The 27,899-nt window shown below is 35.1% G+C and overlaps 2 protein-coding genes across 3 annotated transcripts in view; one reads left to right on the forward strand and one right to left on the reverse strand.

Moving 5' to 3' along the window:
* Positions 1 to 25,326, forward strand: part of LOC128205674 (uncharacterized) — a 266,905-nt gene extending 241,579 nt beyond the window's left edge. Inside the window, exons 8-17 of the mRNA XM_052907488.1 lie at positions 14,925 to 15,050; positions 16,513 to 16,655; positions 17,057 to 17,272; positions 17,709 to 17,849; positions 18,182 to 18,286; positions 21,779 to 21,964; positions 22,419 to 23,544; positions 23,926 to 24,054; positions 24,844 to 24,909; positions 25,160 to 25,326. Coding sequence (XP_052763448.1) covers positions 14,925 to 15,050; positions 16,513 to 16,655; positions 17,057 to 17,272; positions 17,709 to 17,849; positions 18,182 to 18,286; positions 21,779 to 21,964; positions 22,419 to 23,544; positions 23,926 to 24,054; positions 24,844 to 24,909; positions 25,160 to 25,233 — 2,312 coding nt within the window. The 3' untranslated portion in view covers positions 25,234 to 25,326. The remainder of the gene's footprint in view (positions 1 to 14,924; positions 15,051 to 16,512; positions 16,656 to 17,056; positions 17,273 to 17,708; positions 17,850 to 18,181; positions 18,287 to 21,778; positions 21,965 to 22,418; positions 23,545 to 23,925; positions 24,055 to 24,843; positions 24,910 to 25,159) is intronic.
* LOC128205660 (uncharacterized) lies at positions 4,447 to 8,420 on the reverse strand. Of its 2 annotated transcripts, none has more exons than XM_052907473.1 (3): positions 8,045 to 8,420; positions 6,633 to 7,344; positions 4,447 to 5,730 (listed from the first exon to the last, which is right to left on the reverse strand). In XM_052907473.1, the coding sequence occupies exons 2-3, from the start codon at positions 7,296 to 7,298 to the stop codon at positions 4,837 to 4,839; spliced, it is 1,560 nt and encodes a 519-aa protein (XP_052763433.1). In that variant the 5' UTR covers positions 7,299 to 7,344; positions 8,045 to 8,420; the 3' UTR covers positions 4,447 to 4,836. The 2 variants fall into 2 exon arrangements, with proteins under 2 accessions (XP_052763433.1, XP_052763432.1); XM_052907472.1 differs by having other exon boundaries at positions 6,606 to 7,344.
* Positions 25,327 to 27,899: the final 2,573 nt, after the last annotated feature.

Consider the following 27,899-nt stretch of genomic DNA (forward strand, 5'->3'; position numbering starts at 1 on the left):
TCTATCTTTGAAGCATGTATCATAAGGCCAAACATATCTGAATAAAAGAAAAAAAATACTCTTGTGAAGTTCCTCTTAAGGGCAAATATCCCAGAGATTAAAATTCCTTCTATATCTTGAAAATAACTTGTAAACTTATATCTTATAAAAATAATGTGTATAATTTGTCGATTAACTTATTTGTTTATCATTGGCAATAAGCTGTGTCTATTTATGAATAAAAATAATATGTGGATAAACCATGTATGAGCTGGCCCTCAAATATTTAAATCAGTAATGGATGAAATTCAGTTACTCAGTGAGATTTTTGTAATTCTTTTTAATAACAGGAATGTTTGCTTTTAATTTATTAGTAAACCAAAAAGCAAGCAGAGGGAAATACAGATGAAGGGGGACTACTCTTGTCTTCCTTATTATTTCATTTATTGTCTCCCTTTTTACTATGTCAGTATGTCATAGTTGGCAGTTTATAATTATTCATAAAATACAATTGGCAAGATCATGTTATATTATTCAAGCACTGAAGGACTTTAAAGTGTAGTCTTTTATATTCGTATTCTATACATGATAAATGAAAGTGCTGTAGTGAGACCGCCTGATGCTTGTCTGTTCGTTTTTTAGTCTAACAAAGGGTAATAACTTGATAATTACATAAGACAGACTTTTTTGATGTTACACAATGGGGTCTTGCATATGCACGTGATCATAATCCTAGGGAAATACCTAGACTACGAAGGTAGCTACGTGAGATCACGTGGATATGACATAGTTTGAATATTGAGGTGAGTGCCAATCGCACGTAGCTCTGAGAGTCTGGTTCTTGCTTCAAAGCTAAAAAGTCTCGTTTTTACTCTCGAGCTAGAGAGTTGTAGTTATTCCACAGATATATGATGACTTGTAAATAAAATGTTGAACTTTGAGGACTTGTTTCAAACATAAAGTAACACCGGACTATTGTGTCACATCTGAGTCTGGTTTGCTTGTGTGTATTAACTGTCGCTTGCAACATTTAGATGTCTGTTGGTCTTAGAGCTATGACTAAGTTTTTACATGACAATGACATATTGGCCCATGTTTTTGAAAACCTGAGTAACGAAAATTTGGTAATCATCACCTGACAGATGAGCTTGACTGAGTTTGACTTTGTGGAGCCAGTTTTACAAGAATCTTAGACAATAAATTATTTTCCGGCCTGGAAGTCTATAAGTGGACAGCAATTCTATTGAAAAAATCAGGCGGCCAATAGTCTTTGCTTAGTATGGTATGCAGCTTAAGTTTTTAGCTCCACTGGCCGAAGGCCATGGAGCTTATGTCGTCACAGATTGTCCGTCGTGAGTGCGTGCGTGCGTGCGTGCGTGCGTGCGTAAACTTTTACTTTAAACGACATCTCCTCTGAAACTGATAAGCGGATTTTGACAACACTTCACAGGAATGTTCCTTTGGTGGTCCTTTACCAAAATTGCTCAAATGGTTCCGGTCCATTGCACAATATGGCCGCCAGAGCTAAAAATAGCAAAATCTTTAAACGACATCTCCTCTGAAACGGTTCGGCAGATTTTGATGAAACTTGACAGTAATGTTCCTTGGGTGGTCCTTTATTAAAATTGCTCAAATGGTTCTGGTCCATTGCACAATATGGCCGCCACAGCTAAAAATAGCAAAATCTTTAAACGACATCTCCTCTGAAACGGATAGGCAGATTTTGATGAAACTTGACAGAATTGTTCCTTGGGTGGTCCTTAACCAAAATTGCTCAAATGGTTCCGGTCCGCTGCACAACATGGCTGCCAGGGCAAAAAAATAGAAAAACCTTTAAAGAACATCTTCTCAGAAACCGATGATCAGATTTTGATGAAACTTAACAGAAATGTTCCTTGGATGGTCCTTTATCAAATTTGCTTCAATAGTTTCGGTCCACTGCACAAGATGGCCCCCAGAGGTAAAAATAGAAAAACCTTTAAACGACTTCTCCTCAGAAACCGATGATCGTATTGCAATGAAACTTGACAGAAATGTTACTTGGGCAGTCCTTAACCAAAATAGCCCAAACAGTTCTGGTCTGCTGCACAACATGGGCACCAGAGCTAAGAATAGAAAAAAACGTTAAACTACATCTTCTCAGAAACCGATTATCAGATTTTGATGAAACTTTACATAAATGTTCATCGGGATGCCCTTTAACCAAAATTGCCCAAATGGTTCCGGTCCGCTGCACAACATGGCTTCGAGAGTTAAAAATAGAAAAACCTTTAAGGACTTCTCGTCCGCAGTCTTCACAAAAAACATTTTAACCTACTAGCCAGTTGGACTAGCATAATGGCATATTTTACTAGTCCGAATGACAATCTAGTAGTCCGACTATTTTGCCACATTATAAAACTGTATGCTTGAGGTAAATACCTATTTCAATTGAGCAGCTTGCAGTTTGAGTAAACATTTCTTTATTATGATGCTCATGCAGTGATAGGGAGTGACATCCTTCTGTTGGGAATAGTGCTCCTTGTTTTTCAGAACCTATGGGTACAGTACATGTAAAAACAAAAGGCATCTTGCTTGAATAGACTGTAATAATATCAACATGGTTAGAAAAGAAATGCCATGCTTTAATAGCTTTGATTACATTTTACTACTGAATTACCTCCCTTTAATAGAAAAAAAAATAATGTCTTAATTTTTCACGTATAGCATCTTTAAATAATTTTTAAACAATAATAATTTATGAGTAAACATATAAGCATAAAGTTCTCACAAAAAGATCAATTTAAAAACCTTACATTTATACATGTTTGGTGCTCCTTTACTCAAATTGCCCAAATCATTTCGGTCCACTGCACAACATGGCAGCCAGAGCTATTAAAGTAAAAAAAAAAATTAAATAACTTCTCCTCAAAAATTGATGATTGTATTTCTATGAAACTTGACGAAAATGTTCGTTAGGTGGCTTGAACCTTTTGGCCAGTGGAGCACAGGCACTGATGTGCCTCTTGTTTGTGATTTGGGGCCCATGGCTTTTCGACACCTTGTGGTAGGGATTCAACAAACCTTTCTGCTGCAGAGGCGGATATGTGGTTGAGTGGTAACACACTTGACTGTCAATCCAGAGGTTGCAGGTTCAATTCCCCACCACACCACTAAAAAAAACTAATCATCTTCCGGGAGGGACATTAAATGTGGGTCCTGTGTGACAGTGCTATACACTGGTGCTCATTAAAGAACCAGGGAAGCTCTAACCAGGGTTACATTCTGTCTGCGCTCTTTGCTCCAAAAGCGTAAAATGACTAACAATCTTATCGGAGCACTCGCCGAATGGGCCTTGCCAGAGTGGGAGTATAAATAAGAATACACACCCAACCCAGCAAAGGTGGGATTTTGACAATATTTGAAGTGTAATGAAGGCCATTATCACAGCAGCATGACTCTGCTGAGGATCTTACCTAAAATAAAAAAAATGCTTCCACTGAAAAATGTTAAGTCATTTCTTGTTCTTCTTGTCAATGTTTCGCTCGTCAAGATGACAGAAATACTTTTTTTATCCCAGGTATTACAGGAGCTACAAATAATGTTTAAAATAAATCTCCTGAATTTATTCAGATAAGAAATCCTATAAATCTTAACTCAATGATACCTATTGAACTGTTTTTAAAACTCTTTGGACATAAATCAAGGTTTATGTCAGGTAAACATAATACTTGAAACTTCTGTTTAAACTGCCTATAACAAATAATTGAACTACACTTTAAACTTTAACTATATGGCTTCAAAATTCAATTTTGATATGTTCCTATCTTCTTTGATTCACGTTGCAAAGAAATTTAGAAATTTGTTCAGTCTGATTATTAAGGGCCTTCCACAGGACAAAAGTCGTTGGGGAAGGCCAAAAATAAAAGCGTTTTAGAGTTAATGTTTTATATAGTTTTGAGGAACGATCTTTTGGCAAGTAAAAACACATGTTTAAGGGTAGTAAGGAGTTGACCAAAATTTGCGAAAGAAGATTGACTTTTTTAAGCATTTTTGGTTTTGGTTTTGGTCCTTAAAACAACTTTTGCACTGTGGAAGGCCCTTAAAGGCATACCGCTTTGCTTCTATATCTATTGAACACAGTGAATGTAGACACAGGATTATCATTTTGACCCCAATGAAATTTCTTTATTGCTAAACTTATTTTTTTGAAAATTAAAATATTGCGAAAAGAAATTAGGACAAAACAAGTCAAAGGTCCTCAAATAAGAAAGTCAGTGGATTGAAAATTGCAGCTAATCCATGGGGACTTGCAACATTGCGCTTTGTCCGTAAGACCTAGCTTGCAAGTTACCTTTAGATTTAGAACATTTCACCAAAATCTTATTTAGAATCCAGCACAATATTTAAATAAAAAACTGAGACAAATTGTTTGCATTTGCATGTTGTGCCTTTCTCCCTCTTCACAAGAATTGAAATATCAATGCATTGATTTGTTTTCATTTATTTCATAACAGATGCGTAAAAACAAACAAATCAATTAAATAAGATAAACATTCAGATCATGTACTTAGGAACCTGCACATGAATTTTAATACTGATCAATTTGCATACAATGACACTGATAGTCCTGTTTATGATTGAACAAATCCTATTATTCACACAACAATTTTGGCTACATATCTATGCATGTTCATAAAATTGATATATTGAATTCCTTACTTGGCATTAATATGGAAAACAAATTTTGATTAGCCAAAAAAAAGTAATCCGAGACGAGTAAGTATCACATATATTTCACACACAGTTTTTGCACAAAATTAGTGGTATGTAGCCTACACACAAACATTCAGTTGTCTATATCCTATTACATGACCTTCATACATGTTGGCCGTATGTACATCCAGGATTGTCTGGTCCCATCATGCAACACTTCCATACATACGTGACCTTCACCAGCTTTCCTCGATCCGAGTACTGCTCAATTCTCTCTTTTCCTTTTGGATGATAGTTACACGATTTCTTATGATTGTCGTTTAGGGTGAACAGTTTATTACATCTCAGGCACTTTGTTACCTGCCCGACTGGTTTAAAATTCTTTCCCTTGGTTTTCTTTACTTCATCTAATGATTTCATGAGCGATCTAAAAGTTGGTGCCTCCTGACTGTTCAGTATTTTTTCCTGACTTTTCTGAAGAGCTTCCCTTCGCTTTTCTTTTGCTCTACGCTTTTTTTCTTCTTTCTCTTTCTCCTGCATTTTAATCAGTTCAATCTCGGCATCATGAATTCTTGGTCCGTTTACTTCTAGCTTAGTAGACCACATGTGCATCGGAGATGGCAATAGTTTCATTTCCTTCTTCAGAGCAGGCGGAAGATCTGGCATGTGACCAAGACTGGATGAAGCCATCTGTCTCGGTGTCACGAATAAACTAGACTGGTTTGACTTTGGTGCTTTCATGCCTTTTCTGAATGTATCCATCTGGGTCAGGGCATCTTGTAATGAGTTCTCAAGCTTTTTAGCACTTCTGCGTAGTCTTGACAGCTTCTCAGCAGATATCTGAATGTTTTTCTGGTCCAGAATGGGCAGCGGTGTGGGTACGCTGTAGGGTGAAGTCGGGAGCGATCCTTTTTGTTCTGGTGGGTGTTTTTGGTGTGTTCTGCTGGGATGTATAAACGGAAGGGCGGGAATGTCCGTCTGTGAGGAGGCATCATCAAAGTCTCTGGGTTCGTTTGATATCTCAGCGAACTTGTTCATTGTTACATCTTTTATTTCCTGCAAAGAAGAAATTGATGGAAGAAGATAGAACAGGACAGACATTCATTTAAACCTTTTAAACATCACTCGTACTCTTTGTCATATTTTAGAAATGTTCATGAAATGATATCAAATACCAGAACTTCAATTAAGTTCTTATTTGAAATATTAAGAAAGTGTATTAAGATAGTGTTAGTGTTGTAAGGTTGGTGGAAAATGAGTAGGACTCTAATGCACATCCAAATTGTGAAAAGTCTTTTGATTTTAGAGATAAGAATCAAAAAACAACCATTTAAAGTATGTAGTTGGCTTTGGTGGAATATATACGTAAATGACAGAAATGTTTGTGATAATAAATGGTAACAAATGACATTATTTGTTAGAGTCTAGTTATTTCAGTAACAAACAACAATATTCCATTTGAGAACACCAAATATGATAGGCTCAATTGGTTTGTTTGATTAGTTTTTGGTTCTAATAAACACACACAAACAATGATATATTTGGTCACAGAAACGACAAGCATGTTTAAGTGCCACACATGAGGAGGTTGTACAGTCTCATCTGGATTGTTAAAAAAGATAGGGGTGGCAGAGTAGGGAACATGACCCTTAACCATGATGCAGTGATCTATTTTCACAAGCAGAAAAGGCCAGAAACATCATACAAACTGTGGACGTTTTACTTTGAGCATCATTTTCCAAATTTTTGGCTACTTTTTCACCGGATATAAATTTTATCAGAAAAACATAGTGGAGGCGTATTCAATAGACAGGGATGGTCAGGCATGAGAATGTAACCAAAAAAGAAATCTCTACTCTAGTCCTAATACATAAAAATAAAAGGCACATGTACTACAACCCAGTTAATCCCAAATGTATTAGTGCCATCACCTGTAGTTTGTTATGTAGTTTATCCACCTCTTCCTGCTTCCTCGATATCTGCTTCTTCATCTTGTGTATCTCCGTTGAGCTCTGCTTATTTGCTGATTCCAGATTCTCTAACCGCGATCTTGCCTCCCTGTGAGCCTTCTCTGCATGGTGTTTTAAAGCCTCAATGTAGGCTCGAAGTAAGTCGGGGAGGCTGTTGTTTGATGCTCGGCCATCTGGGCGTAATATTTGTAGACACATAATACGGTCTTCCATTAGTGAATTTAGCGTCTCGGTGAGACATTCTATATACATGGGTAAAGCTTGACGTGGCTCATGGTCTGATATCTGGTTAATGGTTTCCTCGGGGAGGTTGCAGCATTCAGCGACAATTTTCATCTGATCTGTGCATTCTTGGATCAATTTCTGATACTTCAACACCTCTTTCCGATGACTTTCAATTTCCATCATGGCCGCCCGTGTTTTCTGTCGCCACCCTTCCCGTTCTTTCTGTATCTGCATTGCAAGCCATTTTGTAACATCCTCAGTGGTGTCCTGCCACGGTTGGCCATGCAGTCTTGACCCCTCACTGTGGAGGAAGTTTGTGACGGCAGCGTTGATATCATCGTCTGTCCGTGCAGTTGGGCTGAAGTTGGTATGTGCAGTAGAAAGTGGATGCATGCTGTGACCGGTTAGATCCATTTTGGGCGCAGCCATCTGTCTGCATTGCCAAATGGGCCAACAATACTGTAAAGTTTGGGTTCTGAAAATGGAAAAAAAAAGAAAAAGTTTTATCTTCAGCAGAAAAGAGGATCCCTACACTTTTAGTATCTGCTATAAAATTAGGTTAATTATGAGTAATGGTTAGCAAAATCTGTTTTGGAGCTTAGTTTTTAAGTTTCTGTACTTACTTCTCTGCTAATGAAATTTGAATACAGTTAAAAGAATCTCTTCTCTTTATTGTAATTTTAACCAACCTTACATATTGATTGAAATATCTGATTTGGTTAAGGATAGATTGACAATTTAATAATTGTGTCAATTTACAAGATTGGTAAAAACTGAACACCCGTATTTAAATCTAAGATTTGTATATGAACATAAGAAACTCAAAATATAAAAAAAAAACATTCTTCGACCTTGCCTGTTAATTTATTGTGGTAGTCAATAATCATTATACATAATACGTGCCTATAACCCTTTTCATATTTTTTGCAGCAAAGAGCTTTCTTTGTCAATATTGACTTTTAAAATTGATATAATTCTTATTCATAAAAAATAAAAACTATCAAGCAATTCAAAATCAAGCTCATGACTAATTAAAAATCATTTTAACATTTTTTTATGTTATGATACATAAGAACTTTAAGGGCATAAATTGAAACCAAATCGAAGGTTTTGAAGTACTTGTATATTTTTTATTTCTGATTTTAACATTTGTATAATTGTATAATTAGATTTACCTTTTGCAAGCGTGAAGATTATTTCCATTTTAGTTTTGATAAAATTTAGTCCATTATGTTATATGTTAAGTTTTGTTACATCATAGTAACTTTTTCATATAACTGGCCTAAGTTTATAAAAATAGTGAAATATTCACTGTCTATTCTCATTTAAACATTATTTTCATACACTTAATCATAAATATTTCTTTTGACATTTATCACTGTTTTCAATTGTCATTACTGAATTGAGTGTATTACACAGGTCTTTGATAGCATAAAAACTCAATAATGATTTTTGATAAATCATTCATTGTTTTAGAATAATCTGAATATCCTTTGCAATAGATGACATTGTATCACAATTTCAAGTCCTGAAATCAATCTGTGATTTAAAGTCCACTCCATTGGCTTCTTTCTGTTCAGTTAAATTGTTCTATTTTCGTGTTCGTTCCATAATCAATTATCTAAATATACAATGAAGAAGAGTTAATTCCTTTATCAAGGTCTGTATGTTTGTATTTTAGTATTAATTGCCTGATAATAAGATGGTAACATTGATTTTGTATATCGATATTCTAGCCTGTAATTTAAATCATGCCTGCTTGACGCACACACCCAGCACCAACAAACTGTTCCCATAGAAATGTTATGATTAGGTATATATATTGATTGCTAGATTTTCATCCCTGCCTGCCCTCTCTTTTTCCCTCTCCCCTTTAAATTTTATTGACGCAAATGAAAATGTTCAACTAGAGTCTGTATTTGTGTACTGGTCCATTACTGTCAAGAACTTGTGTTGATTCATACCTTCGGTGCAATGTATAGCATACACATGCTGTAAAGGAGAATTGTTACGACCATGCTCGTTGTTCGTTTAGAAACACATGTTTATGGTTCCTTATGCATTAAAAAAGAGCATGAACTCATATTCAACAGTGAAACAGTCATCTAAGAATAATAAAAAATGAAATATCACCCGCTGCCAGCCCCCATTTAAAATAAAATCTAGCAGTTAATTTATATTTGCTTTATATCAAAATTGCTTTATAAGTAGGTGCTTGGTTGAATTATGAACTTGGATTTTCTGCAATGTATGTTAAAATGTATGATAATGACCAAACTGGTCAACAGCTATCTTCAGTATAATTGTCAGATTTGCACAGCACCACAACAGGAAGAGGAGTAATTTTAATGATTGAACTGCTACTGCTGGAGGTGTGCATTGAGCAGGTGTGTATAATGACAATCATTCAAATCTTCAATGCCATCGAATTGCTTAACCACCAAGGTTTATTCAAATAAGGTGTTTTATTCATAGCTAATTTGATAATTTATTTTAAATGTCAGAGCAAAGAAAATTTATAATAAAAGCTTCCTTTTATGTGTAAAATGTCTGTGCTCAATGCTACAATGACATATTATATTGGTAGTTAATTTTAATATCTTTGAAGCAAAGGTCAGTTTATTTACTATAAAAATGAACATCTATCAAAAATTTAGATAAAAAATGCCATGAATATTGGTTTATTTATTGCAAGTTTTTACATAAACTTCCTTTGATATAAGACTTTAGAAACTTAGGTATGCATGCAATTCAGGTGGCTGGTGACAATAAATACTCATGTGTAGAAAGGCCCATTACTTTTGCTGTCATTATCGTTGAGTTATGTCCCTTGTCATATGTAGAATGGCCCATTACTCTGGCTGTCATAATTGTTGTGTTATGTCCCTTGTCATATGTAGAAAGGCCCATTTCTCATGCTGTCATAAATGTTGAGTTATGTCCCTTGTCATATGTAGAAAGGCCCATTTCTCATGCTGTCTTAAATGTTGAGTTATGTCCTGTGTCATATACAGAAAGGCCCATTACTCTTGCTGTCATAAATGTTGAGTTATGTCCCTTGTTATATGTAGAAAGGCCCATTTCTCTGGCTGACATAAATGTTTAGGTATGTCCCTTGTCGTATGTAGAAAGGCCCATTTCTCTGGCTGACATAAATGTTTAGTTATGTCCCATGTCGTATGTAGAAAGGCCCATTTCTCTGGCTGTCATAAATGTTGAGTTATTTTCCTGGTCGTATGTAGAAAGGCCCATTACTCTTGCTATCATTATTGTTGAGTTATGTCCCTTTTTGTCCAAAAAACAAAACAGGCAAGCATTGGCATTCCCTTGCAGGGCTCTTGTTACAAATTGTGACAATCAACTAGCAACGAATGTGGATATTGATCATACCTCTTGTGTGACTCAGAGCCCTGTTGCATGGAAGATCATAATGTTTAAGATCTTAAATTTCTAGGCAAACTCATTTATGGCTTAAACTGTGTTTCAATAAAAAATATTGTAATGAGATTTATTGCATAGATTCAGTGTGTAAATTTATGGGTGTTGTTACTGAGCACTCTTAAGCAACATACGGTTTACAACTAAGATATATCATTGAAACGGGGCAAGGGGCATAAAGCAAAAACAAGTGTTTTAAGTGGCTTATCATGGCCAACTCAGGCCCTTTAAAAAAAGTATTGTGGTTCCTGTAACAAGCTGATTAAAAAAGGCAAGGTTGCTAGAGAAAACAATTCATTTTATTGTGTACATAGTGAAAAATAAGTGAATGGTAAGTAGATAGAATAAGTCGAAGCTGTTCAACCAAAACTTATTGAGACTGTTCAACCAAACCTTATTGAGATGGTTCAACCAAAACTTATTGAGACGGTTCAACCAAAACTTATTGAGACTGTTCAACCAAAACTTATTGAGACGGTTCAACCAAAACTTATTGAGACTGTTCAACCAAAACTTATTGAGACGGTTCAACCAAAACTTATTGAGATGGTTCAACCAAAACTTATTGAGACTGTTCAACCAAACCTTATTGAGATGGTTCAACCAAAACTTATTGAGACGGTTCAACCAAAACTTATTGAGACTGTTCAACCAAAACTTATTGAGACTGTTCAACCAAAACTTATTGAGATGGTTCAACCAAAACTTATTGAGATGGTTCAACCAAAACTTATTGAGACTGTTCAACCAAATCTTATTGAGACTGTTCAACCAAATCTTATTGAGACGGTTCAACCAAAACTTATTGAGACGGTTCAACCAAAACTTATTGAGACGGTTCAACCAAACCTTATTGAGACTGTTCAACCAAACCTTATTGAGATGGTTCAACCAAATCTTATTGAGACTGTTCAACCAAACCTTATTGAGATGGTTCAACCAAAACTTATTGAGACGGTTCAACCAAAACTTATTGAGACGGTTCAACCAAAACTTATTGAGACTGTTCAACCAAAACTGATTGAGATGGTTCAACCAAAACTTATTGAGACTGTTCAACCAAAACTTATTGAGACGGTTCAACCAAAACTTATTGAGACGGTTCAACCAAAACTTATTGAGACTGTTCAACCAAAACTGATTGAGATGGTTCAACCAAAACTTATTGAGACTGTTCAACCAAAACTTATTGAGACTGTTCAACCAAAACTTATTGAGACGGTTCAACCAAAACTTATTGAGACTGTTCAACCAAATCTTATTGAGACGGTTCAACCAAATCTTATTGAGACGGTTCAACCAAATCTTATTGAGACTGTTCAACCAAAACTTATTGAGACTGTTCAACCAAAACTTATTGAGACGGTTCAACCAAAACTTATTGAGACTGTTCAACCAAAACTTATTGAGACTGTTCAACCAAATCTTATTGAGACGGTTCAACCAAAACTTATTGAGACTGTTCAACCAAATCTTATTGAGACGGTTCAACCAAAACTTATTGAGACTGTTCAACCAAATCTTATTGAGACGGTTCAACCAAAACTTATTGAGATGGTTCAACCAAAACTTATTGAGACTGTTCAACCAAATCTTATTGAGACGGTTCAACCAAAACTTATTGAGACGGTTCAACCAAACCTTATTGAGACTGTTCAACCAAAACTTATTGAGATGGTTCAACCAAAACTTATTGAGACTGTTCAACCAAAACTTATTGAGATGGTTCAACCAAAACTTATTGAGACTGTTCAACCAAATCTTATTGAGACTGTTCAACCAAATCTTATTGAGACGGTTCAACCAAAACTTATTGAGACGGTTCAACCAAATCTTATTGAGACGGTTCAACCAAAACTTATTGAGATGGTTTAACCAAAACTTATTGAGACTGTTCAACCAAATCTTATTGAGACTGTTCAACCAAAACTTATTGAGATGGTTCAACCAAAACTTATTGAGACTGTTCAACCAAATCTTATTGAGACTGTTCAACCAAATCTTATTGAGACTGTTCAACCAAAACTTATTGAGACTGTTCAACCAAAACTTATTGAGATGGTTCAACCAAAACTTATTGAGACTGTTCAACCAAATCTTATTGAGACTGTTCAACCAAATCTTATTGAGACGGTTCAACCAAAACTTATTGAGACGGTTCAACCAAAACTTATTGAGACGGTTCAACCAAAACTTATTGAGACGGTTCAACCAAAACTTATTGAGACTGTTCAACCAAAACTTATTGAGACTGTTCAACCAAAACTTATTGAGATGGTTCAACCAAAACTTATTGAGACTGTTCAACCAAATCTTATTGAGACTGTTCAACCAAAACTTATTGAGACGGTTCAACCAAAACTTATTGAGACGGTTCAACCAAATCTTATTGAGACGGTTCAACCAAACCTTATTGAGACTGTTCAACCAAACCTTATTGAGACTGTTCAACCAAACCTTATTGAGATGGTTCAACCAAATCTTATTGAGACTGTTCAACCAAACCTTATTGAGACTGTTCAACCAAATCTTATTGAGACGGTTCAACCAAACCTTATTGAGACTGTTCAACCAAACCTTATTGAGACGGTTCAACCAAACCTTATTGAGATGGTTCAACCAAACCTTATTGAGACGGTTCAACCAAACCTTATTGAGACTGTTCAACCAAAACTTATTGAGACGGTTCAACCAAAACTTATTGAGATGGTTCAACCAAAACTTATTGAGACGGTTCAACCAAACCTTATTGAGACTGTTCAACCAAAACTTATTGAGACTGTTCAACCAAATCTTATTGAGACTGTTCAACCAAAACTTATTGAGACTGTTCAACCAAAACTTATTGAGACTGTTCAACCAAATCTTATTGAGACTGTTCAACCAAATCTTATTGAGACTGTTCAACCAAATCTTATTGAGACTGTTCAACCAAACCTTATTGAGACTGTTCAACCAAAACTTATTGAGACTGTTCAACCAAATCTTATTGAGACTGTTCAACCAAATCTTATTGAGACTGTTCAACCAAATCTTATTGAGACTGTTCAACCAAAACTTATTGAGACTGTTCAACCAAATCTTATTGAGACGGTTCAACCAAACCTTATTGAGACGGTTCAACCAAACCTTATTGAGAACCCTAGTTCAATGTAGTTGTGTAATGTAATGTTAACATACATACACATTCTGACATTAATGGTGCCAAGAAAGTTACAGAGTACAAATAAACTGGTACAAATAAACTGTTTCACCTGGTACAAGTAAACTGTTTCACCTGGTACAAATAAACTGTTTCACCTGGTACAAATAAACTGTTTCACCTAGTACAAATAATAGTGTCACATGGTTTGTATTTGAAAAAAAAAACACACGCAATATGATCAAGACTTTAGAATCAGGTCAGTTGAGTTGGGGGTTAAAAAAATAATTGATTGTTTCCAATTACCCAACCGGTATTTTTCTTCCCGACTCTACACAATTTTTGGCCGTCTTGTGATTTTTTTATGTGCATTTTTTAAGAGAACATGTTTTAATTTGACAATTTGATTATATTTGAAAAACTAAGTGATATACCCTACTATAGGAATGTTTGGTACAGAATCCTGGTTCTCTGAAACCAAAAAAATACCAACCTACCTATAATTTTTTTAGATGTTAGTGGAGAGAAAGACCTTTTTTATGGCCTTGGGTAACAGGAACCACAACATTATTTTTTTTGGCCTAATTTCAATTCAAATATATTATGAAGAGGGGGTTAACAGTAAACATGGCATGACAATATATTCATATATTATTTAAGTCTTATCTGGGTTTTTCACTCTCAAAGCCCTCTTAAATATCACAATTTACACTCTTGACTAGCAATAATTCTTTCTGAATAAGCTTTCGTATTCAACTTTGTTTGAGAGGAAAGCACTTCATAATATCATACATGCCACATCTCACCAGCACAGGGGAAAGTCTTGCAGAATTTTGCCGTGGCCCCCTGGTGGGGGTTGGATTACCCCTGAAACTGAAAATTAATAAATTGTGTGTTTTGTTAAGAAAATTTGTAGACTAGATTGGAAATTCAATGCATCTTCTCACAACATATATATATATATACGCAATACAATGCAGTTTAGCTAAAAAGAAATGCTTTTTTAAATAAAGTGCTTTTAAAAGTAGAACTGGTTGGGGTGGGGGGGGGGGATGGGATAATAACCATGCCAAAGCAGTTAATAACGATTGGGTTCTTTGTATGTCATTGTTTTACATCAAATTTGATTCCAATTTTAATCCTTTGCTATATTGACCTTGAACACTTTTAGTGAAGATCATCCAAGGTAAAACCAGAGACTACAGAATGAAAAGAAACGCCAGAACTGTTTGCTTTGCCTTATTCTTGCTGATGTTTAACATTATACCCAACCACTTAACATCTTGAAATAAATGCCTTGACCTTGATCTTAACAATTTCAGTGCAGGCTGTCCAAGATCTGAACCAGAGGCTACAATATGAATATGAACACCAGACTGTTTGCGTTGCCTATATCTAACTGATGAATGACACATTAAGCAACATCTTAACCATGTTTGTGATTTACCATGACCTTTGACCTTTTAAAATTCCAGTGAAGGCTGTCCAAGATTTAAACCAGAGGCTTCAGTATGAAAATAAACACCAGAACTGTGTGCTCCGCATGAAAGAAGAAGAGATTGTCAGTCTTAGACAGGAGCTGTTAGAGGTTAATGTTAAAGGTGAGGAACTAGGACATGCAGACTACAATTTATGTCAAGCCCAAGTGCGATAAGTGAGATAAAGTTGTCATAATGGCATTTTGGTGTATATGGGTGCATCAGTGGGTGTGTCCCAAATGAAACTTGTCTGGGCTGTATCTTCACCATGCATAACATGTTTTCAAAAAACTTGCCATGTAGGTTCACGATGATGAGGTGGCTTGTAGGATTTCCTGGAAACTTGACACAAATGTTCATCATGACAAGGCAGCATGTCGCGTACAAGTCTTAGGTCTGTACCTCAAAGGTCAAGGTCACACTTAGAGGCTTAATCTCAAAATAAGTACTGTTGATGGGACTCAGGTCTAGCCTGAACCTTGTCCGGGCCACATCTTTACCATGCATTATAGGATTTTCAAAAAACTTGCCATGAGTGTTTACCCTGCATGTCGTACACAAGACCCAGGTCATGTGACAGGTCAAGGTCACACTTATAGGTCAGAGTTTGAAATGATTACTGTTGATAGGACTGTACCTTCTCTGAGCCTCTTCTTGACCATGCATTATAGCATTTTCAAGAAAGTTGTAATGAATGTTGGTCATGATGAGGCATGTCGGGCACAAGACTGTGTTCTGTACCTCAAAGATCAAGATCACTAATACCAAAATGAGAACTGTTATTAGGACTGTACGTTGTCCAGTCTGCAATTTAACAATGACTGATATGAGTGCCAAGTAGCTGGTAACATATTTTGATATGAGTGACCTGTCCTCAATGATGAGGTCGTGTATTGTGTGAATGTCACTCATACCAAAGTGAGTACTGTTATAGGAACTACGCTGTCCAGTCTGCATATTAACCAGGCATCATAGGAATCTCAAGTTGCTGGTCACATACATTCTTCATGATAATTCGGTGTGTTGGGTTTAGACTCAGGCCTGTATCTCAAAGGTCAAGGTCACATAGGCAAAAAGTGTTATAGAGCAGTAACTTGTCAGAGCCACATCTTACCTATGCATTATTGGATTGCCAAGTAACTAAGCAAAGATATTCACCATTATGGTTGTATGTCAAATGCAAGACCCAGGTCTGTACCTGAAAGGTTAAGGTCACAAAAATTGAAGGCTGATATTTTGAGATTTTACATTTTTGGTTGAAAATAGAGGTGCTACAACTCTTTTTTTAGATGGAGGTGCATGTCTAAAATGGTGCATATCTAAATAACATATATAGGTGCACCGCTATTTCATATGAAAACACAAATAAAAGATAATCAATGGGTATGTCATATAAACATCATAATTACAGTATCTACGCTGTCTGCTATTTATTCAACTACATGAGATTCTGTGTTGCAATTGCATGGAAGAGAAATATATCTGTGTCAATAGCTCTTTTAAATGGCTCGACATGTTGACTGTTGGCGTATAATTTTAGACTAACCTATTGTTACATGTTATATTTATGTATATGACATTTCAGGAAAACTTAACCCAGCCGAGGCAAAAGAGAGAGAGCAAGCTCATCAAGAGGAGGTGGACAGGTTACAGTCAACTATAACTGAGCTGGAGGCAAGCAAATGTAGGCTAGAGAGGGAGGGTGAAGACTGGAAACAGAAATACTGGGTAAGATTGTTAAATTTGAACTCTGATAACAGTTTTTCAAGATTTTCAGACCATAAGTATTGTTTATTTACAAAAAAGATCTCTAGTTTTGATATTTAAGTGTATTATAATGGGATAGAGGTTGTTGTTGATGTTAAGGTCATGTTGAACGAAATGTTATTGTAATTATGTGACATTGTGCCCTGGCTTTGAGCTTCTAAACAAGATTTAGTTTTGAATTTTTGTCTACTGGGTTTGTCCGTGAAGTTTCCATTGTATTTTTGATATGTTAATGGTTGGAAATACATCGGTAGAAAATAATCTAATAGGAAATCTAAATTTATGAATTTTACTAAAAATTTAAGTTTAAAATATTCATGATGATATAAAATGTTGACTAATTAAATTTTGATTTCAAATAGGACTCGTTGAAAAAGCTAGATGAAGCCCACAAGCTTGTGAACATCCACCTGCACAACTCAGCAGCCTACAGGGATGAGTGTAAAGCAGCAGAGGGCGAGAGAGATGACACCAGGGCTGAGCTGGAACAGAGTCGTAGTAATGTGGCGGATCTGGAAAAACATGTTGTGGATTTGGAGAGAAAACTTGCTGAGGAGAGCGAAGATTGGAAACAACAGGTGATGTATTAAGCTGGTCCTTTTTGGGTATTTTTGTTTGTTTTGATAAGAAGAAATTTGAGGACATGTCATAGCCATAGTGTTGTTGTCATACGCTTGGTGTTGTTGTCAAAGCCTTGGTGTTGATGTTAGCAGCAGTGGTGTTCATAATATAACTTTTGCTATAACTAAAATAGCACTTAAAATATGCATATGAAGCATTATACCACTATCACAATACCAATAAAATTATCCACTAGTGTTTCAAGACCCATAACTCTGCCTTTGACAATGGTAAATTAAGCCCCTTGATTAAAGTAGAGATGTGAATTGAAACAAAGTCTTGAATAAATGCATTGTAGTATACTATTATAAACTTTATTACTGTGTATAAGTGGATTAGAATTATGTTTGTTGTGCTATCTTACACATCATTTTCTTATATGTATGTATCTAGAAAGAAAACCTGAAGGTTGGCCTTTCATCCCTTGGAGAGAACCTTGAGATTTTGAGACACGAGAAGGAGACCATCATTGAATCTCAGAAGGAGACAGCTGACAACTTAGCTACAGTTGAGCAAGAACTGGAAGAAGCTAAGGTGACTTTTGATGCTCTCTTGGCAAAATCTTTCACTGCAAGAGACAATTACTGGTAGCCTCTGTTTATTGGATATATTATACTAACTAGTGTATTAATTACTTTTGAAATGACATCATGAATGAATAACCTTGAAAAATTTGTACACACTATAATAAAGCAACCTTTAATGTATTTTGAGCTGTATATCATCAAGTTAATATTTGTGATATAAATAGAATAATACATTTATAAGTTTAATCATTTTTCTAAAACTGATCAAAATGAGCCTTGCCATATTGAATGACCACTCTATTACACCCTCTGTATATGTTCATGCCTACATGTCTTCAGGCCATGTTGAACAAGGAGAAGCATTGTCAGGAAGTCCAGACACAACTGTGCATGCTGGAGGTGACCAATGCATCAACACAGGTTATTCCTGATGAAGCAGATAAGGTAGTGGGAAAATTATAAATTCATACAGCACAATATATTTTTAAGGTAGTTTTACAGCACCGATAGATCAGTGGTAGTGTTCGCTTCAGGTGCAAAATGTCGGATGTTCAAACCATGGCAGCATCTAACTGAAACATTAAAATATGGTACAGGTAGCTCCCTTGCCTAGCACTCAGAAATTAAAGGGAAGTAATGGGAAATTGGTGTACTCAGTACTGGTTCATCCCAGGAAACTTGTATCTGGTGTATCTGTGCTTTACACCAAGCACGTTAAAGAAACAAGAATTCTCATTTCAAAGAGCTAGGATATCTTGTATTCTACTCTAATTCTCTGTGATGCAGCAGACCTTGATAAACTCAATTAAACAAACTATTTTCAAGGTAATATAAAACACATGAACGGACACAACTGTGAAACAATGATCTTACACATGTTTTTTTTTGGGAGGGGGCGGCTATATGTAACAGGAACAAAAAAACATTGTCATTAAGAAGAGAGAAAGTGGTGCATGTTGGAACTGTGTCATGCATGAACACAGGTTATCCCTGTTGAAGCAGAGAAGGGAATGGATATATGTGTGACATGTATTACACACACTCAAGTAAATGCCTCTTTGGCCATAATTAACAAAGGGAATCTGGAGAACTGTGAGGAGTTCAGACACAACTGTGTATGTTGGAGATGTTGCATGCATCAACACAGGTAACCTATTCCAGATGAAGCAGACAAGGTTATGTTTATATGGACAATGTATTTCACTCACAAGTATCTCTTCGGTCATATTTAACACTGTGAGGAGTTTGGACACATTCGTGTATGTTGGAGATGTTGCCTGTATCGACAACAGATGATTAGGTAATATGGGAAGTGTGGCAGGCCTGAATGTGACAGGAAAAAAGGATTGCATTATAAACTTCAAAAACTGAGGCACCAAAATTTGTATATGATTTTGCCAAATTTTCTACTACTAGGCCAAATTTGGGCTGTGGTTTTTTGAGGCATGACATGAATATAAATCTTGTTAAAAGTTTTAATTTTTTTTATTTAATTTATGCATTGGAAGTAAGACATTGTTTAGCATACCCTTCAGTTTTAAAGATATTGCATAAGACACCGATTTGATTTGTTTGTATAATTTCTGCAAATTGATTAAAATTTCATTAGTTTCACCTGATAAAGATATGATATCAAGAAATGTTTGGTCACTGCAAATAGAAGCTTAAAGAGGCATTCTTGGTTTTTGGGAGTTCATTTGTTATCATTTAGGAAGTTTAATGACGGAAAAAAAAATCCTTGTTTCTCAAAAAAATGGTTGGTAGGTAGGCATAATTAACTTTGTGGGTTTTTTTCAGATCCGGGGTTCTGTACCAAACTTACCTATGTCAGGGTAAATAGCTATTGTTGATTGTTTTAAACATAAAATCATCATTTTTTAACATAGCAACTTATAAATGAACTATTATTTGGAAATTAGGAAAAAAACTCTGCGGTAAAAAAAGTGTAGGGTCAGGAAACTTTGTAAGTGGAAACAAACATTTTCTTTTACGCCTTGACTCATCACCCAACTACCAAATACCAAATGGTGCTGCCCAAAATGATAAATCTTTTTAAAACATTCCTTACAACCCACAACAGTTTTTCAAAACAATATCAATAAACATTTGAATGTTGACTACTTTCATTTCAATGTTGATTTTTTTAAATTGTGTTTATATCTTTACATTAAACCCTATCAGAGTAGATGTGTAACACGGTTTAACAGATATGGTCCAAGGCTGCAGACTAAAGGTACCTACCTGGGTTCAAATCTTGCTACTGGCAAAATAAGTTTGTTTTTTCTCTTTTTCTTTCTTTCTTTTTTCTTTCTTTTTCTTTCCTCTTACTCTTAGCATACTTTGTTATCATTATATTTATCTATAAATTATATTATCTATATTTAGTCTAGGCTCATGTCTTAACTTTATCATCTTGATAATTTATATTTTTCAAAATTTTCAGAAAAGTTCTACATTTGAATACATTAAATCACCAGCTAATGGGCCTTTAACACTGTTTTAAGTGATCACCGCAGTTAAAAACAATTTATGCAACCCTGGTGCTGTTTATAAATATTTATAGAAGACCTTAGTACAGATCAGTATTATGAAATATGTCAAAACCATGAAATTAATATGGACAAACATGTCGATCGCCATAAGATTATGGCAGTCATGTTTTAAAGCTGCACTCTCACTGATTGTCAGTTTTGACATTTTTAAATTTATTTGTCTCAGAATCGGCTGATTTGGGCATAGATCAGATCTCAATTGTTTGGTATTAACTGATTTAAATTTAATGTTTTTTTAAGTGTTAGTAACGCTTTTAGCCATTAAGCATTTTGGAATTTAAATATGATAAACTGCAAACTTATCTTTGTCAGAAGTCTTATATCACTGGTCTCCAGATATTTCGGCAACAATTGGCTCATTAAAAGACAAAAAATAAAAAAAAACAATCAATCTGTGAGAGTGCAGCTTTAAGTTCAAATATAAACCCCTTCAGAATTTATTTTAAACAACTAGCTTGACCAGGGTTCTACTTTAAAGTACACTGCATTCTGCATGGTCAGTCAAGAAAACATGAATACGTCTTGAATGGTCCAATTACAGGACATATATATATAAAAAAGGCCAGAAAGAAATAGAATTTGAAAGTAATAGGACATTGCAAAGACCATTGAAAGAAATTTGCACTTGGGTATGCTGAATATCATTATTACAGTCAAATGTCAATGTTAACTTTTCATATGGATGAAATTCAAACACAAATATAGTTGTTTGTTGTTTTAAATCAATGAATCTTTTGCAGGACTCAGTCTTTCTTAAATAATGATTGTTTTTTTATCAAAATAGGAAAAATAGCCAATACCTTGTATATATCATGAGTCATCCTATCACCTGCAATATGCTGTCACTAGTATGCAGTTACTGTTAATGTTAACATGATTGTCTGTTTGACACAATCATTCACTACACTTACTTTTATTTTAGAATAAGTTTGCGTGTGTTTTAATTGGAAACTCTTTGAAATTTGAAAAAAAAATCCTTGGTTTTCCCTCACATCCACACCTTCCACACTATTTCCCCTTTACAAGGGCCCCCCCATGAAGTCATTGAAACTGATTCAAATCTAAACCCTGGCACCCAGAGCTTATAAGAATCTTTGGAAATGAGATCTTCTATACAAACTATTTGAACCTATCTTTAGAAGTACTAGAAATATTCATTTCAGACATTCTATGACAGATGGTGTGGGGTTGCAAACATCTATTTAAACAAGTATATTTCTGTATCATAAGCAGTTGTGAATCTTTGAAAGTACATTGACCATGTCCACAATGTTTAATATTAAACTGTTGTTTTCAGAGTATTGTAACATGCGTAACAAGCAACAATCATCATCCTTGTAACAATCGATCCAGACCAGAAATCTGAATATAATGATCTTTTCAGAGTATACAAGCAACAATGGACACCCTTGTAAACAGTACACAGACAATTGACCCTGCCCTCAAAAGCTCTAGTGTCCAAACTGAGAATGATCCAATGATGGTAGAAGAGGCACCAAGAGTCGAGATGAATGACTTTGGTATTCAAGTTGTTAGAGATACGAATGAAAGAGCAGTTCAGACAGATGAGGTATGTTCTAAGTGATTTGTGGTTAGGTGTAAAAAATATATAAACTTTCATACGCTCACCTGAGAAAGTGGTTATATGAATTTGAACATTTCTAATCAAATCTTGACAACCAAACTTGGTACCAATGTTCATGGGGATAATCTCTTTTTAGGGAGTTTGGATAACTTACCAAAATAGTCCAGTAACATTTGAGTATGGTACTTGAATTATCAAAACTAGACCTAATTGAACCAGTTTTGACTATTGGTCATGGATACTGCATAAGTGTGAATGCTGCAGTATTCAAATTCAGGATTCATAAGAATACCAATTTGATATTTATTCATTAACATAAGATTACTTTGACCAATTAGAAACAAAGGGTATTATTTGAAATCAGAAGCAAATCCATGTATAATCAATGAATAATCAATGTCTCTGTATCTTGAGGTTCTTATTTTATGTATATTTGCAGATGAAAATGGCAAAGGAAATGCCAAATTGTGAAGAGACAGATAGTCAGTCAGACACATTCAGCAACAAAGAAATTTTATCAAATATTCCAATTGAATCAGCTGATTTTACTGTGGAGAATGGAATTGTCCCTGATGAAAATGTACAAGAAACTACAAGCATAAATGTTTCAACAAATATTGATGATATGAGACCTATTGCAAGAGCGGGTAAAAAGAGAGAGGAACATTCAAATGAAACTGATTTAGGCAAGTCTGGTATGAATGCGAATTGTATAAGTCATGCAGAAAAGCCATTTGAGGACATTTCTGAGGAGAATGATGTAGTAATTGATGCAAAATGTACAGAATTAAGTCATGCAAATGAACCTCAGTATGATGAAAACTTAGTTATTACTAAAAGATTTTTCGAAATGTCAAACATTGTCCATGAGTCTGTTGATATCAATACAGACTTAAAAAATACTGGACTAAGTGTTCCTGCAATCGATATAAGGACTGTCACTGATAATGAAACAGTTATAATTGAACCTGATGATTTTGAAGTGAAATTGACCCAGGATGAGTATTGTAACACTGCATTTGACAGAAGAGGTACATATGAAGTTGAAATGGTTGAAGTTGCAGATGAAATACAGTGTGAGAAATCTGCAGGAGTTAGGAACGCCAATAGGATCAGCTTTGTTGATTTAAGCAGTGAAAGTAGCCAAGATGACTCACAGAATTCTACAACACTTAAAGATGATGATGCACTTGAAAATGCCTTAAATAAAAACTGGTCTTCAGATATGCAGCCAAAAAAGAGTAAACAGAGAAGATCCAAATCGGGAAAGCATAAACTGCAGAGTGTACACAATGTTCAGGAGAAGTTCGTTGAATTTGAGAAATGCAAGGAACAGTTTGAAACCAAGGTTCAACCAAGTTCACCACAATTCATTGCAAGTAAAGTACCAAGAATTGAGACCAACACAGGTGCACCTAATAAAATGTTATGTGAACTACAAACATCATCTTTGCAACACAGTTCTACTCATTCTGATGTTGAACATGATGGAAAGACAACACCTTTTGAAAAATCTGCTTCTGACAACCCAAAAACTACCCTGTCAACAGCTGATGTTCCTAAAGGTATTTGAAATAGCATAATCACATGAATTATATAAGTAAATGTGTGTACTTAAGGCTGTGTTCATATTAGACTATTGCTAGTAAATAACTTGTAACTTATTTGTTATTGATCTAAATCATATGATATACTTATTTCCATATTTTCTTGATTAGTATCCTCAAACATCGGTGTCAAAATATCAGTTCATCAGTACGCTATGAGTTGGGCTTGAAACTTGAACTATGACAGTTATTTGTTTGAATACCATTCTCTGCATGTACGAGTATATTCATTTTATTCCTCTTGTTCAATACAGTTGTTAAGGTGTGGCCACTTTTGCTTTGGGAATAAGTGAAAAGGGTAAACATCATGTGGAAATTATATTCAGTGTGTTATTTTAGTCACAGGTCAACAAGATGATAGAGTTAAGGAAGGTAAATCTGGGCTTGACTTTCTGCAGAAGTACAGGGACATGATGGCTAAGATGAAAAAGCCTTCACCCCAAACTTCATTTCCACAAGCGCTTGATGGTAACTATTTTATTGATGCAATACTGCAAGCCTTTAAAGCTTATAACCTGGATTATACACCCTTTGCCCCAAACATCACATCAACAAGTGATTTATGGTAGACATGTTATTGATACAATACTTCAGGCATTTAAACATGATGGCATGTTTAAACACTCTTTAACCCAAACATCACATCCAAACGTGACTTTTGATAAACATATTATTGATACAATACTGCAGACAATTAAACATGATGGACTAGATTATACACCCTTTAACCCGAAACAGTCTCATCCTCAGGAGTGTCCAGGGGATTTTTACCATTTTTAGGGAAGACACCATAGCCTTTTTTGTGTGGGGGGGAGTCACATTTCTTTAAACAATTTTGACAATTTAGTATTGCAAAATGGAGTAAAATATCATCAATGCAGTAGATATATATCTCAGAAGAAACATCATTGAATGAATCATGAGGTTCTCAATATTTATTATTGATAAAAAATATTTTTTTATTTTATTTTTACTTATTTTTTATTTTATTTTTTTGGGGGGGGCACCGTCTGGCCCTTTGGGTAATACCCTGGTATCGACTATGGCAATGGAAAATATAAACGCCCTGGTATTGATGGTAAATATGTTATCAATACCATTTTTTCAGGCGTTGATCCTTGTACCTTTAAACATGATGTTCTGGGTTAAAGATTATTCACACCAAACTTCACATCCACATGTGATTGTTGATACTCATGTTATTGACTAACTTTTATAATGTAATTAGCAATGTAGGTATATGTTTTTCTATCACAGATCATCCAAGGCAAATCAAGATCGGACAAAGTCCGCAAATTAGTACTCCAAAAGGTATTTTGAAAGGTCAGTGCTGCGTTTGTGTGAAAATACTTCAGATGTTAACAAGTAACATATTGTGGACTCCCTTCTGTCAAGATTCATTTAGCAAACGATATCTGTTTTTAACTGAGGACATTTCATACAATTAGCAAATGATTTCCTGGCTAACTCATATTTTAATAGAAATACTAAAAAACAGACGGGAAAATTATTACTTGGCATTGCATGATTGATATTCAACCTGTTTTGACTTTGATTTTACTTGGTTTCACAGGTCCCTCTAGACATTCAAAGAAAAACCAAAATATAAGCTGGAGTTCATTTGTCGAGATGAAGGACATCCCATAGAATAACATGTTAATGCAATGTTGCTTAAAATGTCGGATCTTGTTTTGAACACATTTATTGAATCCTGTTGATAGCACATCTGCTGGTATTTGCTCATGCTCTCTTGTTTTGGGATGCATATAAACAGCAAAAAACATAAAGGAATCTTAATGGTAGGTTTTGAAATATTTTACATACTAATAACGATATCTAACCTTGACATTATAAACATTTTACTCCTTGGCTATTTCTATTAAGGCTTTATATACAATTGTCACATTATTGAGAACACCTTATTTGAATTGTACCTGTAAGTATAACTATGTCAACACATCTAAGATAATAACAGGCATGTTTGTTGTGAGCACAGTTCTTAAACCAGTTCCACCTGTTGGGAACACAATTATAAAACCATTGTTTATTGTTGTGAACACATCTTTCAATTCCTCATATGAACAAGTTTATTTAGTTATTAAAATCATTGTTGCGAACACATTTTTTAACTTGTGTTTATTTGTTGGATTATTTTAAAACATTAAAATTGTGGACATATTTATTGCGTTTTTTCCTCGGGTGGTTATTAAATTTTGTTAAAAGTTATCTCCACTTGAGTTAAACACTGTTTATATGTTATTTACTCATTGTTGTGAACACTTTTATTGCTTTCATTACCTGTATCTTATTGTGTACAATTATATTTGATCAACTACAATTGATAGTGGTTAATTTCCTTATTGACCACACTAGTATGAGATCATTTATTGTGGTTAACGGATTTATTGTATACTTATTATTGTTATAGGTGTTGATTGTTGCTGTTCTTTCATATCAGGGAGTTTTTGTTGAAAAATAAACTGTTTGCTGTCTTTCTGTGATATTGAAAAGGACTAATAATAGTAAGCATGTTAATGCAGTTTGCGCCAGTTTGATTTTTTCTTGACGCTGAAAAGAATATTTATTTAACAGGCGTGTTTGTTAGCTCACACTTCAGCATGAAGGGTGCTAATGTAAAAATGTGTACTTACATGTATCTGTCGCTCATAGGTTGCTACCCAAACGCGATGATGTTATTGCAATGCGTTTTGTTAGTCGCCACCCAATTCGGCCGATTAAAAACAATCAAAAAACTTTTTCATCAGATGTACCCCGAGCTACTAACATTAGTTCCATTTATTAAATCAAAACCTGTCAATACCGGCCCAAGAAGCAACACTATGAAGTACTTGCTGTTTATCTAGCGCATTGACGTGTACAACCAAGGCTTTTTCCTCATTCGCCATTCGACTCTGTAGCCAGCTCCCTGTACAGCCGTCAACTTTCTACAGCATTGAGACGCTGCAGAAACGCTGCTATGCCGTAAACCTGCGTTTTACCTGCACTGTACATATATACGTGTCAAACTGCATCTTTAATCTGACGTTGGACGAAGATGCCCAAGTGTCTTATACAAAACATGATTGCAACGGGAAGAAGATGAATTTACATCAAATCATGTAATGCTATTAGCACCATCGTTCTTCTCTCCAATATCAACATTTCCTCACCATGAACATTGATGGTAGGTAATGAGCTCACTGTCCGATATTTGTCCATAATGTGAGATTATATAATTTTATTAAAAAGTAATGGTTGGAAAACAAACAACAACAGAGGGTATGCAATGCTGTGTATGTCCCTAAAATGATGTTATTTCTACCACACCATCAACAAATATGTTCATAACATTTTAACAGGAAACAAACAAAACCTAATAAACAGTTGCATTCCATGTTGGTTTTGTTATCTGCTATCTTTTTTTGCAACGTACAATGGTTGTGGATATTTAACAAGACAATCAATCGCCCCTATGGGGAACTCAGACCGTCGACATGGAATATAAAACACAGAAGCTTAGTATATAATAGAGATTGGAAGAAGCCTCCCACGCTTAAAGTTGGCATACAGTCTAAGAGACTTTAGCATTTGTGACTGAAAAGACACGGATGTCGCTTATCAGAAGTGAAGTGCTCGGATGAGCTTCCCGAGATGTCCGTCGTCGTTTCGAATGCTTTAACTTACATATCCTAATTGACTTGGCGAATTGTAATTAGCTCAATTCATTTTTATTAGCTCATTTTTTTTCCTGCCAAATAAGTAACGTCAACGTATATAGGCCTAGCCTTGGTGTCTTCGTCGACGTCGCGTAAAAACTTTAATCATGGCCATGTCTCAAAATATTCAAACCAAATGAGTTGCACATGTTACCAGAAACAGTACGTTCTGTAAAGCAAGACCCATAAGTTATTGCTTTAATAAACTTCTGGGTTTTGCCGCAACAACAACAGAGGATATGCAGTGATTACACATGTATGATATGTCCCCAAAATAATGTTATGTTTCATATGAGACACAAACTATGAGCAAACCGCATGAACAATGGATGTCATCCCAAGAAGACATTTGCAGTGACACCATCATCAACAATGTTCAAAACATTTTAAAAGATAGAAAATACAACTGCATTGTATGTTAGGTTTAATATCTACGCTATCTTTTGCAATATATAATATTTAGTGATTGTATATTAAACGCGTGAAGGTGAACGATGAATGACGTATAAAGTGTTATGCAGACGAGAAAATAAACAGGGGTCAGCCCCGGTTAAATGGAGGCGGACCAAGGTCTGTGCACGTCACTCAGTTCGAATG

This window comes from Mya arenaria, chromosome 10, assembly GCF_026914265.1.
Source record: "Mya arenaria isolate MELC-2E11 chromosome 10, ASM2691426v1".
NCBI classification, from domain to species: Eukaryota; Metazoa; Mollusca; class Bivalvia; order Myida; family Myidae; genus Mya; species Mya arenaria.

Bases quoted from the DNA above. Each gene is read 5' to 3' on its own strand.
- LOC128205660 (XM_052907472.1), bottom strand. From the start codon at position 7,298: ATGGCTGCGCCCAAAATGGATCTAACCGGTCACAGCATGCATCCACTT. The intron at 5,731-6,605 runs GTGATGGCACTA...TCTTCTTTGCAG, and splicing joins AACTACATAACAAACTACAG to GAAATAAAAGATGTAACAAT.